The 15,846-nt window shown below is 33.1% G+C and overlaps 1 protein-coding gene across 6 annotated transcripts in view; it reads right to left on the bottom strand.

The window, feature by feature from the left end:
• Nucleotides 1-15,846, bottom strand: part of PHF14 (PHD finger protein 14) — a 153,156-nt gene that overhangs the window by 88,905 nt on the left and 48,405 nt on the right. For 4 of the 6 annotated variants that reach the window (XM_006779066.2, XM_015558177.1, XM_015558178.1 and 1 more), the window contains exons 15-16: nt 3,523-3,573; nt 3,277-3,398 (exon numbers count right to left, since the gene is read on the bottom strand). In XM_006779066.2, coding sequence (XP_006779129.1) covers nt 3,277-3,398; nt 3,523-3,573 — 173 coding nt within the window. Of the gene's footprint in view, nt 1-1,431; nt 1,560-3,272; nt 3,399-3,522; nt 3,574-15,846 lie in introns of those variants that run through there. The other 2 variants (XM_015558179.1, XM_006779068.1) reach the window with 2 other exon arrangements.

Raw genomic sequence — 15,846 nt, forward strand, 5'->3', positions numbered from 1 at the left:
ATAATAATAAAAAAACAAAAAAAAACCCCACAAATGACAGACACTAAATGGGCCCAAAACTACCTCCAATAAACAACATCCATCACAAAGAGATAAATACTAAGTAACATAAAGAAATACATATTTTAATTAGAAACTTCCCAGGTAATTTTTAATTAAATTTAAAAAGTAAATGGCAAAAAAGGAAACATTATTTTCAAGAAGTCCATAAAATGGTGTAAAACCATCTTCTCTTTAAGATCTTGACAATGTTTACATTTCCCATGTCTAATGGAAATAGTTCAATCTAATCACTTCAGAAGAATGAGTTTCAACAAATTCAATTTTTTGTCCCACATATTCTAGAAATAATTATATACAAAAACAAAACATACACATTCTCTGAAAGGTAAAAAAAAATTAAGCATTTATTATTACTGGAACATATTTAACAAATGGAACCTTTATTTCAGAATCCACATATATGTGTATCCTTTGTATTACTAAATTATATCACTGCTGCACTATTTTATATGGAAAGAATTTACTATCACTCAGCAATTATTAACAGTCCCTAATAGAGCAGAATGTGATTTTTACCATGTACAACAATAAAGGGAAAAACTGAGACACAGAAATTGCCATAAGACCTGAGGAAAGCTAAAGAGGCAAACAATAACAGTTGGAACCTACTATTACAACTGACTGATAAACTGAATGCAATTCCCCAGTAATAGAAAAAATTATACATGTAAATTGACATATATAAGAACCGAAAAAGCAAGGAAAATAATTAAGAAGGAATTTTTATACAGCCTGAATTACATAGAGAAGTGTGGTTTCACAATCATAGCTGCTAAACAGCAGGTTCTAGTGAGTCATATTTGCTTGTTCAAAGAAACTTGGGAAATACATGTGGTATATTCAATAAGAGATTATTAATTAAATTATGACCCAAGAAGTTTAATTTTATGAGAACCTAATAGACATATATATAAGTATAATGTAATCCTAACCAAGCACTGAAATATGTCCTTAGAGAAAATAAAGTCTTAAAATTAATGTTACAAAAAAAATTTCATGTGTACATAATATTAAGATGCAACTTAATCATAAATGTGTGGACTTTTTAGGGAATTTGTAAACAATGGTGGTGCCAGTTACAAAACAAAAGAGATGTTAAGGGAAATGGCAGATATTAGCTTATAAGATTATCTTTTTAAACCTATTAAATTCTACATGAATTGTAATTCTTCTTGAACTCAAGAGCAATAGTGCTTAAACTGAATGTGTATTTTTTTATTTTCATTTTATGGAGCAACCACATTATAACCATAAAACATTTTATGGCATTGCTTTATATCCAGTTTATTTTGTTCTCAAATACATTAATATATAATATTTATAAAACTTTTTAAGTCCTCTTCATTATCTCTTTAAGTCCTTTGAAGAAAATCTGTGATGTTATCTTCTTAACAAGGTAAAACCATGGAAGAAGGCTTGTATACCGTCATTTCTATAGTAACAAAAATATCTTTACCTTCTAAGAAGTCTTTCACAGAATCCCAGACACTGGCATGCTATAATAATGCAATTAGGAATGAAAACTTTATAACAGAAACTAATTAAATAAGTGAGATGAAAGACTAATATTACTCAAAAATATTATCAAGAATACAAGAAAAATGGTATCTATTTTTTTAAGACAACTAAAATATGTGTTAAAGAGCTTTAATTATAAAGTAGTTTTTTAAATAAAGGTTGTATTTATTTCCTGGATTATTTTTTTCAAATACATGATCAAATAAGTAAATAAAAACCTGGTAAAAATGTATAGGTCTTATAGTAAAAAGGCCTGAACCTACTAGTTAAAAATAAATAAATAAGAGAATAGATATTCCTATAGGTTCAATTAATTAAAAAGGAGATAACCAGCTCTCCAAATTGATCATGCACAACAATGCCATCCTCAACCCCAAGGCAATTTCCCCTATAGTGAATTTTGTCCACTATATAAGATTGTTTTTATGGGGTATTTTCCCCCCCTTTTGTTTATTCATTTTTGTTGTTTTAGTGTTTCATGCACTCCATCATGTTATGCTTCGCTTGGAATTTTTTTTTAATAAATTAGAAAATTACATTGTGGTCAGAATTATTCATGGGTATCTTCTATCATTAGAACTACATTATCCTAAATTTAAATGAGTTTAACCTCAAGGAGAGCTCTCACGACATTCAAGAAACACTGGCCACATGTTACAGACTTCCTGGACTTTGTTGAAGCACTTTGTTTTTTTTCACTATAATTTTAATTTTCCCCTAATCTTCCTCAATTATAGTATAAAAAACATAAATTCCAAACTTCTTGCTTTTATATGAGGAATTAAGACAAATAGAAATTATAATTTTAATGACAAATAAATGACATCATTTGGAAGCAAATATTTAAAATCATATAATAGAACTAATACATGTGTTTCAATTTACTGCTTTTGAAATTTTTAATTTCTGGGCCCTCATGTAATTTAGTAGGGGTTTTTATGAAAGACAATTTTGCAAGAAATCAGAGGGGTTCCTTTGACATACTAAAAGATTATTTATGTCACTGTCCTTCGAAAAAGTGATAACTCTTTTAAATGAGGTTTCCTTAGTTCACCCACCCACTTCTCTATCTCACGGAAGGCTTTGAGCAATTCCTTCATCTCAGAAAAAGAAGCAAATGGCTAAATTTAGAAGTGTCTGGACCATCAGGAATAGCAATATCAGCTGAGATTCCTGATTAGCATTATGTCTGCTAAAAAAAAGGTACCAAAACAAAACAAACAACAAAACAAAACAAAACAAAAAAACAAGGTAAGATCTATCTAGGCCATCTTTTCACCTTTCTTTATTTCACAAGAGAGAAGCATTCAACACATTTGTTTTGGTAAACAGTAAAGAACTACTGATGGAGCTCTTATCTATAAAAAGTTATCTCTACCTTATCATTATTGCTAATAAAGTTTAAGTTCTGTAACATGCTAAGAGAACTTAGTAATTTCAGTATTTAATGAGATAAAACAATCTTAGTACAAACTCTTTCTGTGGCCTCTATAAGCAGAGTACTGTCAACTTCTCTTGTGTTCAAAATTCGGATTATCGCTCCTAATTACATCTAGCTCCAGAGAATATCCAATGTGTGGTAGGTTTTATAAAAGGTCCTGCACTGTGCTTTTCCTCCCCATTATATCTGTGATGAGAAAATGATGAAAATGCAGCCTTAATCCCCTAAAGACAAAGTCTCAGAATCCAGCTTACCTGACAAGGTTTTCATTGTCTCCAGTTCCCTTGCAAGTTGCACATTCAGTTCGTAAGTCTTCAGCCTTGGGCTTCTTCTGTAACACAGACTGCCTCTGTCTTCTCTCTCTAGGAACTCTCTCCTGCCATCCCAGGAGAACAAAACAAAACATAAAACAAAATCAGGCGACGATGAAAACAGAAATAATTTTTAGCAAAAAAGTTTTTCAAAATAGACTGTCCAAAAAATGCTTAACTTATTCCAACCTCATGTTTTTCTTCATCAGGAATGAAGCTTCGTTTCCGTCCTCTGGTTCTCTAAAAAAAAGAAAAAGAAATCCACAAAAATATCTAATGTTTAATTAATAATAAAAACAGTTTTCTTTGTTAAACGTTACCACTTAGGTTAAGCACTTAGAAAATTAGTATTTCTAAGTAATGCTGTATAGTTCTATTGCACTATTTATGTCTCATGGAAAAAAAAACATGAAAAATTAAACACTTTATAGTGCTATACTTTTAAATAGCACAAATATCTGAGAAGAAAAGTTATCCAAAATTAGTTTGAATATTATTTAAATAATTCATATACAATTATGATTTATGCAGAAAAATTAAATTTTCAAAAGTTACACGATTTCTACAGCTGAAATGCTAAACCTAGACCCATACTAGATCGACTGTATGCCCATGTATATGGGTATGCATGCATGTTTGTGCAACAAAAATAATTTAAAATATATATATATTTCTTTATTGATTTCAGAGAGGAAGTGAAAGGGAGAGAGAGACAGAAAGATCAATGATGAGAGAGAATCATTGATCAGCTGCCTCCTGCATGCCCCCTACTGAGGATCGAGCCCACAACCAGTGCATGTGCCCTTGGCCGGAATCAAACCCAGGACCCTTCAGTCCACAGGCCGAAGCTCTATCCACTGAGCCAAACCGGCTAGGGCAATAATCAATTTTTTAAAAAGTGGGAGGAAAAGATCTCAGATTTCCCCAAATTCTAGTTAAAATAAAACTAAGCAAAATATGATATAAATGACTTATTTTAAATTCATTTAATATGTATTTCAGAACACATTTACCATTTGAAAGACAAAATCCAGAGGTTTAAGAGTAATAAAGTATGAACTACAGAAATATTTACAGCCGATATGTTAAAAATCTCCACCCACATAGCACAGCCTCTGTAGACCTACAATTCCATGTGCAGATCACAGCTCTTCAGAGAATGGAAGAGAAAGGAGGCACCACCCCCACAAATTACATTCCCAGATTATGGTTACCAAATAATTCTAAAAAGAATTGCTATTCAACATAATATATTGATGTTTTCCTAAAGTACTGTCATTTCAATTCATAATACTGAGTCCCTTGTTATTGTAATACCATGGCTCATTGCATACTATTTAATCTGCCTTTAGATAACTAATACTTTACTGGACTAGTCATTTAAAATAAGTAAATTTATAAACTATGTATTCATTTACATTTGTACTGCCAATTAGTATGTTTTAATCACATTATGTAGGGAATTGGGAAGAAAAAGTAAGACTGTTATCAAGAAAAGTCTTTAAATGCAGACCCTACATGTATTCTTAATGCCAAAGAACAGTACTGAGCATTGCTCCTCAAAATACCACTCATGGCTCATAAGCACTGGCCTTCCCTAGGACCTTGCTGGAAATGTAGAATCCTAATTCTTACTACATACTGAATTGAAATTTGCCTTTTAACAAGATCCCCAAGTAAGCCACACTCTCATTAAAGTTTGAGAATATTAGCGAAAAAGAGTCCCCAATATTGACAACATTTATCTAAGTTCTAACTCAAACTTTATGTCTACCTCTTTACATATCCATCTTTCCCTTCTGTGACATGCCTATCCTTCATGCTTTAATTTCTGTCCTCCAAAACAGTTCATCTCCAAACTGGTAAGGTCATGTAATACTCCTTCTAAACCCAATTAAACTTAATAAGATATGTATTACAAAGTCTGAATAAATTTGTTGGAATAAAATAAATAAGTGGTTGGATTGAAACTCATAAATGATTATGCTAGAAAATATAAATGATAAAATATTGTCAAAAGGGGAAATTATTGCCCGGCTGGCATGGCTTAGTGGTTGATCATCAACCTATAAACCAAGAGGTCACAGTTTGATTCCAGGTCAGGGCACATGCCCGGTTGCCGGCTCGATCTCCAGGGCGGGATGTGCAGGAGGAAGCCGATCAATGATTCGCTCATCATTGATGTTTCTTTCTTTCTCTCTCTCTCTCTCTCTCTCTCTCTCTCTCTCTCTCTCTCCCTCCCCCCCCCTCCTTTCCTCCCTCCCTCTCTCCCTCTCTGAAATGAATTTTTTAAAAGGATAAACTATTGTTTCCTTCTCTAATAAGCTATTTTCTCAATTTGCATAATTTCTGCATATAAGGTATTTCAATCAAGGTGACCAGAATAACCAATATCAAAGGGAAAATATTCAAATTACTCATTTTACTAGTAGTTCTATAAACATGTCAGAATGCCAAAATGCTCACAACGCCTTCACACACTGCCATATTTCTCTTCATTCAACCCAACTTTTAGGTGATAAAATAGCAAATGAATCATTTATTTAGTTTTTGAATCAACTAATCAGTGCAATGATTTTTGAAATATATAGGTGAAAGCTCCAAGTTCACATTTTCAATTCTTTAGAAGACATACAATTATTTACAATTTATAATTAATACTTTAAATCTTCAAGCATCTGGAATGACTCCATCAATTCAGTTTTTCATACTCATACTGCAATTAGTATCAAAAGGCACAATAGTGCCAATAAATGATCATAACAAACGATGGCGTAATTACACCTCTCTATATTTTTAACTTCCTTCTTATATAAATATGCATATATTTAATTAAATGCTATTTTTAAAATGAGTAAGTGTATTTATAAGTATCTAAAACAGTTATTTTAAATTAAGTGCATTTATTACTAAGTAGTAATCATTGCTATATTCCTGTAGTAATTTTAAATAACTAGCCATAAGCAACATAAACAATTTCTAGTCAGAAAAATATTATAAGGATATGAAATGACATTGTCTTAGAGCTTTGAAAAAGCAGCCCAGGGAATATCCCAAATTAACACTGTATTCTACCCAATTTGCTATCCTACACAGTATAGTGACTACCATGATCCATTACCAAAGTAAATTATAGCAAGCTTCTTCAGCATTTATCACATCACTAATATTCACAAAGAAAAAAATGTAAGGTGATTTAATCCAAACACAACTCTTGACAATACCAACTCCTCCAAGAAAATGCTGAGAGCTATTGGTTTCTTTCTAGTTTCAATGAAATAGTCACGACAAGTCATAATTGCCTATGATCACAACAGAACGTATCTTACACATGGTGCCCCTGAATGAATTAGAAAATGTAAGGAGAGTGAAAAAGTGGGAGAAACTGTGCAAAAAAGTAAAAAGAAAGAAAAACAAAAACATGTTCAGCTCACCCAACAAATTTAAATTATCAAAGAACTTGCCCCATATTAGATGTATAGATGTATTCAAAACCAGGTGGTAATTTTATGATATACATTGAGGCTGACACTATTTTAGAAACAAAATAAAGCAGACACATTACCTAGAAGTTCCAAATGATCAACTGAAGGTTCAATTCCAAATTGTGGTTCTTTTTGCAATTACTAAGCTATTAAAAGCAAATGGAAAGTTTGAAACTCACTTCAAATCTTGACACATTATTATTATTTTTTTTTGGTTTGTCATATTTTAAGAACTTTATTTGCCTAAAGAACAATTCAACCCGAGCGGCTTAGATCACCTGGCTCTTTATCTGTGTATGGTACATTTACTTGAAAACAGGAGGTGATAAAAACATCCACCAAGAGAATGAAATGGTATTAGAAAATAATAAAATATTTTAGTAGCTTATTCATCTGAAACAAATAATTAAATGTTTCAATAACTTCATTTGGACTAGAAGACATGTAACAAATTTAAATTAATTCTTTAGAACTGAGGTTATTTTAATTTGCAATTGTTTGATGCATGATTTTCCCAGGTTAGAATGATTCATTTGACAAGTGAACTAAGTTTAAAGCTAGAAGACAGTATCTTCATATTTTCATCTTTAATATCATAGGATGGGTTTTACGCATTCATATGTGCAGTTTTCTCTGTACCTAACAATTTACCTTTTTTTATGATAAATCAACATTTACACAAACAACAATTAATAGGTAAGCCATGAGCCAGGCTGGTATGGCTCACTGGTTGAGCGTCCATCTATGAACCAGGACAAGGTATTGGTTCGATTCCCAGTCAGGGCACATGCCCAGGTTACAGGCTTGATCCCCAGTATGGGGTATACAGGAGGCAGCAGATCAATGATTGTCTATCATAATTGATGTTTCTATCTCTCCCTCTCCCTTCCTCTCTCTGAAATCAATGAAAATATATTATAAATAAATAAACTATGATGTAGCCAGATAAAACATAAGGAATGACTTGCTATATAATTTATATATATAAATTCTTATTCTTGAGCAAAATTTCAAATTCAATGTTAATTAGGACAAGTAAATCAAACCTTGAAAACCTCTGTAAAGCCAAATATCTTCAGATTTATACTAAGGAATAAATGCCAGTAGCTATCTGGCAGCTGTTCAAAATGCTTCTATATAAAATATATATATTTATATATATACACACCAGTATATGTATACATACACATATATAAATTTACATATATATTCTAAAAAATAAGTATGTTTTCCAATTATAGAACATATTGAAAACAATCATACATTATATAAAACTCATGAAATATGCAATAGAAAAATGTTAGTTACATATATAAATCAGGTTGAATAAAGTGCCATCTGTTTCTGTTGGCTGCTGGCATCTAACACATGGAGTAGTGAGTACTGAAAGTGAGTGTTTTCCCTTCTTATCCATTGGCTGTAGGGTTTATTTTTATCTATTTTGATTTATATTAACAGGATTAGGAAAATATGTGGAAGAAGCAAAAGAAAATCATGACCAGTTGGGTTAACACTATAAATTAAAATAACTACAAACCTAAAAATATAAAATAAAATATATGTTTTATATGATAGGTAGTCCTGTAAAACCCTTCTCACAAATAATGTTATATTCAAAATAAATAAAATCCTAAAGCTTTGCCTATTCTTTATTCCATACTTTTGGAAATAAAGAAAAATGATGGATTTCCAAGAGGCAAAAACACAGTAGAAGCCTTCGGGTTCCAAATAAGATCCCTTAAAACCCACAGTGAATCTCTTCCAAGGGAGCCAAAGTGAGTTAAGTATGGTCCAGTTCCACCACAAAAATTTTGACAGGATTTCTTCTAAGGATGAAAGACAAAGGTTATATAATCTGTTTAATGTCTCAAAGGTCACCTTGAGTCTCACAATAGACTCAATAATAACTGATATGTGAAGCCTCCAAATAAAACTTTCTTCACAGAACTATAATAATTTAATTAAAACAGTATAAAATGATAAGTAAATTAAGAAAAGAACACAATACTTAGTAACCTTTAGTCATTTCAGTAGGGATGAATCCGTCAAAAAATTGTATGTATAATTAAGTTAAAATTAAATTTAAAAAATATATAATAAACATATTCCAGATTTTCAAATTCTTAGGACTTAAGCTCTAACTTTGTTAAATAGGATGCCCCTTTGTATCTGTACAACTAATTTAACAACAAATGTAGTAAGAGTAGATTCTAGGATATTTGATTCTCAAGTGAAGACTGCCATATGGAACAAGTTATTGACTTATAGTGTTAAGTAAGATGGAAAAGAGATTCAGGTCTGTTTCCAAAATAATGATCTATAAGAAAAAGTACATCTTGAAAAACAACATGGTTTCAGTCAAAGCTGCTAAAAAATATTTTGACTTTTTAGTGTATTTACTTACCATAAAAGGATATATACAAACAAGAGACAAAATATCTAAGACAGGAAGATCTGACAACTTCAAAGACAACAGAAGATGATGCATGTGTGTAAAAGACTATGGAAAGATAGGTCCCAATAAGTCCTTTGGCACTTGTATAAAAGATGAAAAGTTACCACATGACACAGAATGCAAAGAAAATGAAAAGAAAACCTGAAAGCTTTCAAGTTACATTAAAGTTGTTAGAAAATATGCCCAAAAGTACAAACATCAATTTTAAAGTAACTTCAAAGGGGACATGTGTAAGCTAATTTGTATTTTCTTCAAAAGTAATTTACTTGCCTAAAAGCGAGTGAAAAGCTTCCAAATAAAAAATACAGAGAAAATGTCTAAATAATGGGTACTTAATCGGAAGTATCCCAGACTGCCTTTACAGTAATTCTCTAGTTTTACCAATGAAATATGATTAACATACAAGAAGAAAGGGACCAATTTCCTCCTAACAATAAAGGGCTAGAAAAAGAGTCTTCCACAGTACAGTGGCTTCAAATGCTAGCCATGGTGGAAGATGGAAGAATTTATTTGTGAAATACTAAGTACGTGCTGTGAACCAAACCTTGTGGTAGTTCATGGATACAGAGTGGTAAAGAGGACAGCTCCTGTCCATGAAGTTTCAGGTTTATGAGTCTACACAGATACCAAACAAATAATTACATGAATAATTACTTATAAATATCATAAATGCAACTAAGGTGAAATAAAAAAATAAAATCATACTGCTCAGATCTTTCAAAATCACAATAAAAATTGTTCTTAAATTTTAATACCTTTCATAATGATATAAAACTCTTAAGACGAATGTAGTCTTAAAGATGGATATAGAAAAAATGCCTAATAAACAAAATAAATCTCAAAGGAACACATTTCAGTGTGATGCTGACAACCTCAATGAGTTTGGATTAGCAAGAGTATAAAAGAATCAAGAATGGTAGCAAAGGCATTATTAAAATGACTATACAGAGGATCCATATAAGATACTAGAATTTTAAGTGATAGCAGAAGGTACCGGGGTAAATAGGTTGCTGGAAACTATGAGAACAAAGATGACCATTGGACCAGAAATGTAAAGAAGGCCCCACAACATCCTGAGCTCAAAGGAATCTTGATTTTTATCAAGGTTATTTCACATACACCTTAATATTAACATTAAAAAAATTTATTTCATCTAATCTTCTCTACCCAATGCAGAAAACCCTTCAAAAAATATCCCTTATAGTCATATAGCTTTAACTATTCCAAAGAACAAGCAGCATGTTCCACTATAAGACAGTTCTAATTGTTGGGCCCAGTTTTACGGTCTGAATTTATCCTAGCATTCATGTAACAAAGATGGGCTGCCTCCTGCATGCCCCCTATAGGGTATCGAGCCTAAAACCCAGGCCTGTGCCCTAACTGGGAATTTAACCAGCAACTCTTTGGTGTAGGCACCCAACCAACTGAGCCACACAAGCCAAGGCTAAATTATTAAGATTTAATCCCATTAACGTCTTCAAAATTTTGCCAAGATAGTAATGTGAGAGGCTGAGGCCATCAAAATGCCTATTATAAAAAAGTTGTAAGAAAGATGGCTACAGGTTCAAAATTTTTACACTAAATTTTATGCTAAAGTTTCCAATGCTTTTACAAGTGTCTGGCTTGCTGTTACTTTAAAAATTTTATCTTACTAATACCCATGCTTTGGGCAACAATAACAGTCAACTATTAGTCTTTGTGGCTCACCTCAATCTTCTTTCTTCTTTTTCAGTACAATCATGTTACCCATTAGGGAATTTAACTGTCTCTCTCATACGGACACTGTACTTTCTAATTTACATTACATTTACTTGACAGTCAACTTCTTATTTCCTAGAAGGCATATAACATGTCTTCATTTTGGTATTCTATTCATCATCTGTTGCACAGTGCCTTACATTATTATACTTCCTCAACAGAAATATGTTTTAAAAAATTAACTTGATCATGGTTCAAGAGTAGGACAAGCAGTCACAAGCAAAGATTACAGAGTATATATATAATGACCTGGATTTTCAAGCATCCAATTTTTACTACTTAACATAAAGAACTATTATTCAGCCCTATCTGGTTTGGCTCAGTGGATGGAGCATTAGACTGCGGACTGGAAGGTCCCGGGTTCAATTCTGGTTAACAGCACACGCTTGGGTTGTGAGCTCGATCCCCAGTAGGGGCGTGCAGGAGGCAGCCGATCAATGATTCTCTCTCATCATTGATGTTTCTATCTCTCTCCCTCCCTCTTCCTTCCTCTCTGAAATCAATAAAAATATATTAAAAAATTAATGAGGGAAAAATCCTCAGGTGAAGATTTAAAAAAAAAATCTGCTAAAAAAATAAATAAAAAGGCAAGCCACAGACTATGAAAATCTTTGCAAAGCATATATTTGCTAAAAGATTTGTATGTAGGGTATATAAAGAACTCTCAAAACTCAACAAGAAATAAACAATCCAATTTAAAAATAAAAGAACTATTATTCAACTCAGGAATAAATATGACCAAAGCACTCAGACAAAAGATAATTGCCTACAATTTTGACAATTGTGAAGAAAACATAATATAAATCCATTTTTCTATCTATTATAAACAAAAGTTCACCTTCAAGTACTATCTTCCCTTTACTGGACTCTGAAGGTTTATCCAAGAAGACAAAATACACTAATGATCAAATCAGTGAAGCTAAGAATTATGTAGCATGCATCAGAAGTTATGATCTACCCTTTAAGTACTGTGAGATAAAGCTGAAAATATGCAAAATCAAAGTAAATGAAATAACTGTAAACTGCTGCCACCTCCAAAGATGTGAAAAATAAAACAATTATTAAAACTAGAATATTATAAAATCATAAAATGGACTATGTGATACTAGACAGTGAATGCTTCACAGTTCAGATAAACAGCAACTACAAGATCAATGGAGTTACAGAGTTGTTTTGGCTGAATGCTAAAGAAACAACCTGGAAAGGTGGAAGGAAAAATACAGTACTTGAAACTAGTGCACAGGAAGTACTATAATAAAAAACTCATAGTTGGAAGATGAGAATCACATAACATTTTACTAATTTCAAGAAAAAGTTTTTCTTAATCCAAGTAATATATGAAGTATGGCAGTGATTTTCAACTTTTTCCATCTCATGGCACACATAAACTAGTTACTAAAATTCTGTGGCACACCAAAAATTACACTTTTTGCCAAAAATTACACTGACAAAAGAAATAAGTATAATTGTGACTCATTCACACTGCATGGCTATTGTAGTGGCTGTTGTCATTTTTCATTTGACAGTTTAAGAGAAAAGAGGTCAGTGCCCCTGACTAAATAGTCAGGTACTGCATGTTTTAAAAATTCTTGTGGCACACTGGTTGAAAACCGCTGAAGTATGGTGATCTTATATTTGAAGGTGGGCTAGGTATATTAATGAATTCACTGTCCTGTAAAAGCTCTCATGCGGGAGAAGAAAAGAAATTCTCCCAGTATAAAAGAAGTTGAATTGTATTATGATAAATGAGATTCTAGTCCCAAAGACTAAACATTTTCATTTCTATAATAAATGAAAAATGTATAAAAAATTATCCCCATTTGTTATCAATGGCTATTAATGCAGAAGTTAAAACTACTAGTTTTCTCCAGAATGTACAATTAGACATGAAATTTATTATTTTATAAAGTGATATTACTATATCAACTGATGTAGATTCAAAGTATCAGCTCAACCACTAAAAATAAATTTTACCAAAGCCAATTTTTTTAAATAAACACTGGCAACCGATGGCAGAAGTTATAGGAATTGTGAAGGAATTGCTTAATGCAGTCAAAATAAAAGGGACTCTCTCTGCCAAAGTCTCTAATGAGAAAAGTCCTAAACTCATTTGTGTAGCTTCTATATATAGAGGAAGAGTGAAAGAAAGACCCTGGGGTAACAGAAGCTGACATACCATCTATCACAAGAACCTTTATTTTTAAAGATTTTTTACTTCATTCATGTTACTCCCTTTTAATTAACTTTTTTTTAAGAAGAAAAATGAGGGAGAGAAAACCTAGGATTCAGTCATAACTGAATGGCAAACCTTGTGAAGGCTCAGCTGAAAGCCTATTCAGCAAGCTAGGAAAGGAGTTAACCCTCTCTCCATTTTAAATACAGCGGGGCCTGAGAAAGCCCAGGTTCACTTCCTTTGGCTTACGCTCAGGTACCATCCTCTTGCTATTTCATCACTCTTCAGTTCACTGTCCGCTTTCATGCTGTCAGTGATTCATTTAACCACTTTATCAAGAACTCGCCGCTTGCCTTGCACAATGCTCAGAGCTGGGACAGTAGAATGAAAAAGACAATACAGCAGTCCTCAGAGAGGAAAGAGAAGGGGCGGCGGAGAGGAGTCTCCATATGTCCCTATTCAGAGCACCTACCCATGTGACAAGCAAGCACTACGTTAGCGACTGCTGAAAACAGAAGTCAGGTACTAGGCTAGATGGCCTGTGGTCAGTCTGGCACACATCCATCTACACCATGACCACAGCCACCTCATTTCCCGGAACTCCCTTCCTTGTGTAGTCCCCTGTCAGTAACCTCAGATTTGAAACAGAAAGGGAAAGTGAAGGCCACTTTTCTCAGGAGGTCCTGGGACTCTCTGCTGCTTGGCTTTTTCAGCTGCTGCCGCCTGTGGACCTTTCCATGAACTTCCACATCACAGTCCTGGGTGGCTTTGCTCACTTCCCCACAAATTCATTTTCCACCAGCTCACCAGGGCTCCTCAGGCTGAGATCTTCACTGCCAAGTTCTCTGACCTAATGCCAGCTCCCACCACTTGCTCTATGCTTCAGGATAAATATTTCATCGACGATTTCTCTGATGTTCAGTAGAGCTCGCCCAACCTATGGTGACAGCTTTCTTAACATCATTAGCCCCTAATTCTCCACAATGACTTTTCATTTTCCTAACCAAACCCTTAGTCACTAAGCTGCTGGAAGTGTGTGGAGCCTCGGATTCTGGCCCAGGAGAAGAGCTAGTCATTTTATCTAGAAAGGCAGCACAATAAAGTAGTTAAAACTAAGTTTGACTTACGACTTAGAAGCTGCATGTTTTTAGGCAGTTAGTTATTTAAACTCTGCCTCAGTTCCTCAGCTATAAGGAACTGATATTAGTAACTACTTCATGAGGTAGTTATGACAAATGGATTAATACTAAATAACAGATAAAGGTAAATAAAATATGCTTTTCATACTTATCCTTCTTTAGACTCAGTCCTCCTATATGTATCCAGTAATAAAAATAGAGAATAATGGGTACTGAAATACTGGAGATGGGGTACTTGCGAGCCAATCTAAGAAAATGATATAGTCATATCTCCAGAGCAGGAAACGATATGTGAAAAGGTTTCTGAAACCAGATCATTCCTCTTTTACTTATTAATATTTGAATATTTCTGTTTCTTTCATTATTCCCACACTACTTTTCCATATGGCTCATTGGTTATTTCTTTCATTTTTTTGACAAATATACCAACAAAAATATCAGATCATCAAAGTTCAAAATATGTGCCCTTGTATTAACGGCAGATTTGAAGCATGGAATTTGGGTTGGGAGAGGGGAATGCTCACAGGAAACTCAAAGGAGATTTCATTTTGTTTTAAATTTTTTACAACTAAAAAGTATTCACACATTACTTTTATAGTAAAAATTTAATAATAAACTGCCAAAAATTGGCAATTAATTATTAATGCCAAATAATTAAATATATTAAAATATGATCAGAGATTATCTCCATGTCTGTGTAAGAAGGGTATTCTCTGCCCTGGCTGGTGTTGCTCAGCGGTTGGAATACAGACCCACGCGCCGAGGGGTCGAGGGCACGTACCTGGGTTGCAGGTTCAAGCCCAGACCCTGGTCAGGGCATGTGCAGGAAGCAGCCAACCGATATGTCTTTTTTGCATCGACGTTTTTTATTTCTCTCTCTCCCCTTCACTTCCTCCTCACCAAGCTCTCAAAAAAATCTAAGGAAAAAATACCCTCAGATGAGGATTAACAAAAAAAAAAAAAGGAAAGATATTTTCTGAAAGTATAGTATTTTCATTTTAACCTTTAGAAATAGGTCTTTTAACCCATTATTTTTAAACATCTAATCTTTAGTGATATAAGTTTTTTCAAGTTGCTTTTCTGACTAATCTTTTTATCACCTTCAAGTAGAAAAAAAATTTAAGAGAAAAATGTAATTCTGGGACTACTCACTTTGAAGAGCACCTACATCTTATGGAATTGGATGTCTCAAAATATATTGTATTCATTCAGGTTTCTATAAATCCTTATTAAGGAAACCAGAGTGAAATGAAATGAAAATGGACTTTCCTCAGTATCCAAATAATAAAAAATATAGTAAGGCTTACTGTAGTCTATTCCCCATTGTACGCTCAGGCCATGATAAATGAAAACTGCCTGCCAGCAGGAAAAAGTGGATGCCATTCTTCTAATAGCAGCCTTGGTTGGCACAAAGGAGGCACTGGAGCACAAAGACTGACTCTGTGGGCCCATCTCTCTTAACAATGATGAAAGCACGTGATCAAATAAAAAAGATATGGCCCT

The sequence above is a fragment of the Myotis davidii genome, unplaced genomic scaffold (genome assembly GCF_000327345.1).
Source record: "Myotis davidii unplaced genomic scaffold, ASM32734v1 scaffold168, whole genome shotgun sequence".
Classification (NCBI taxonomy): domain Eukaryota; kingdom Metazoa; phylum Chordata; class Mammalia; order Chiroptera; family Vespertilionidae; genus Myotis; species Myotis davidii.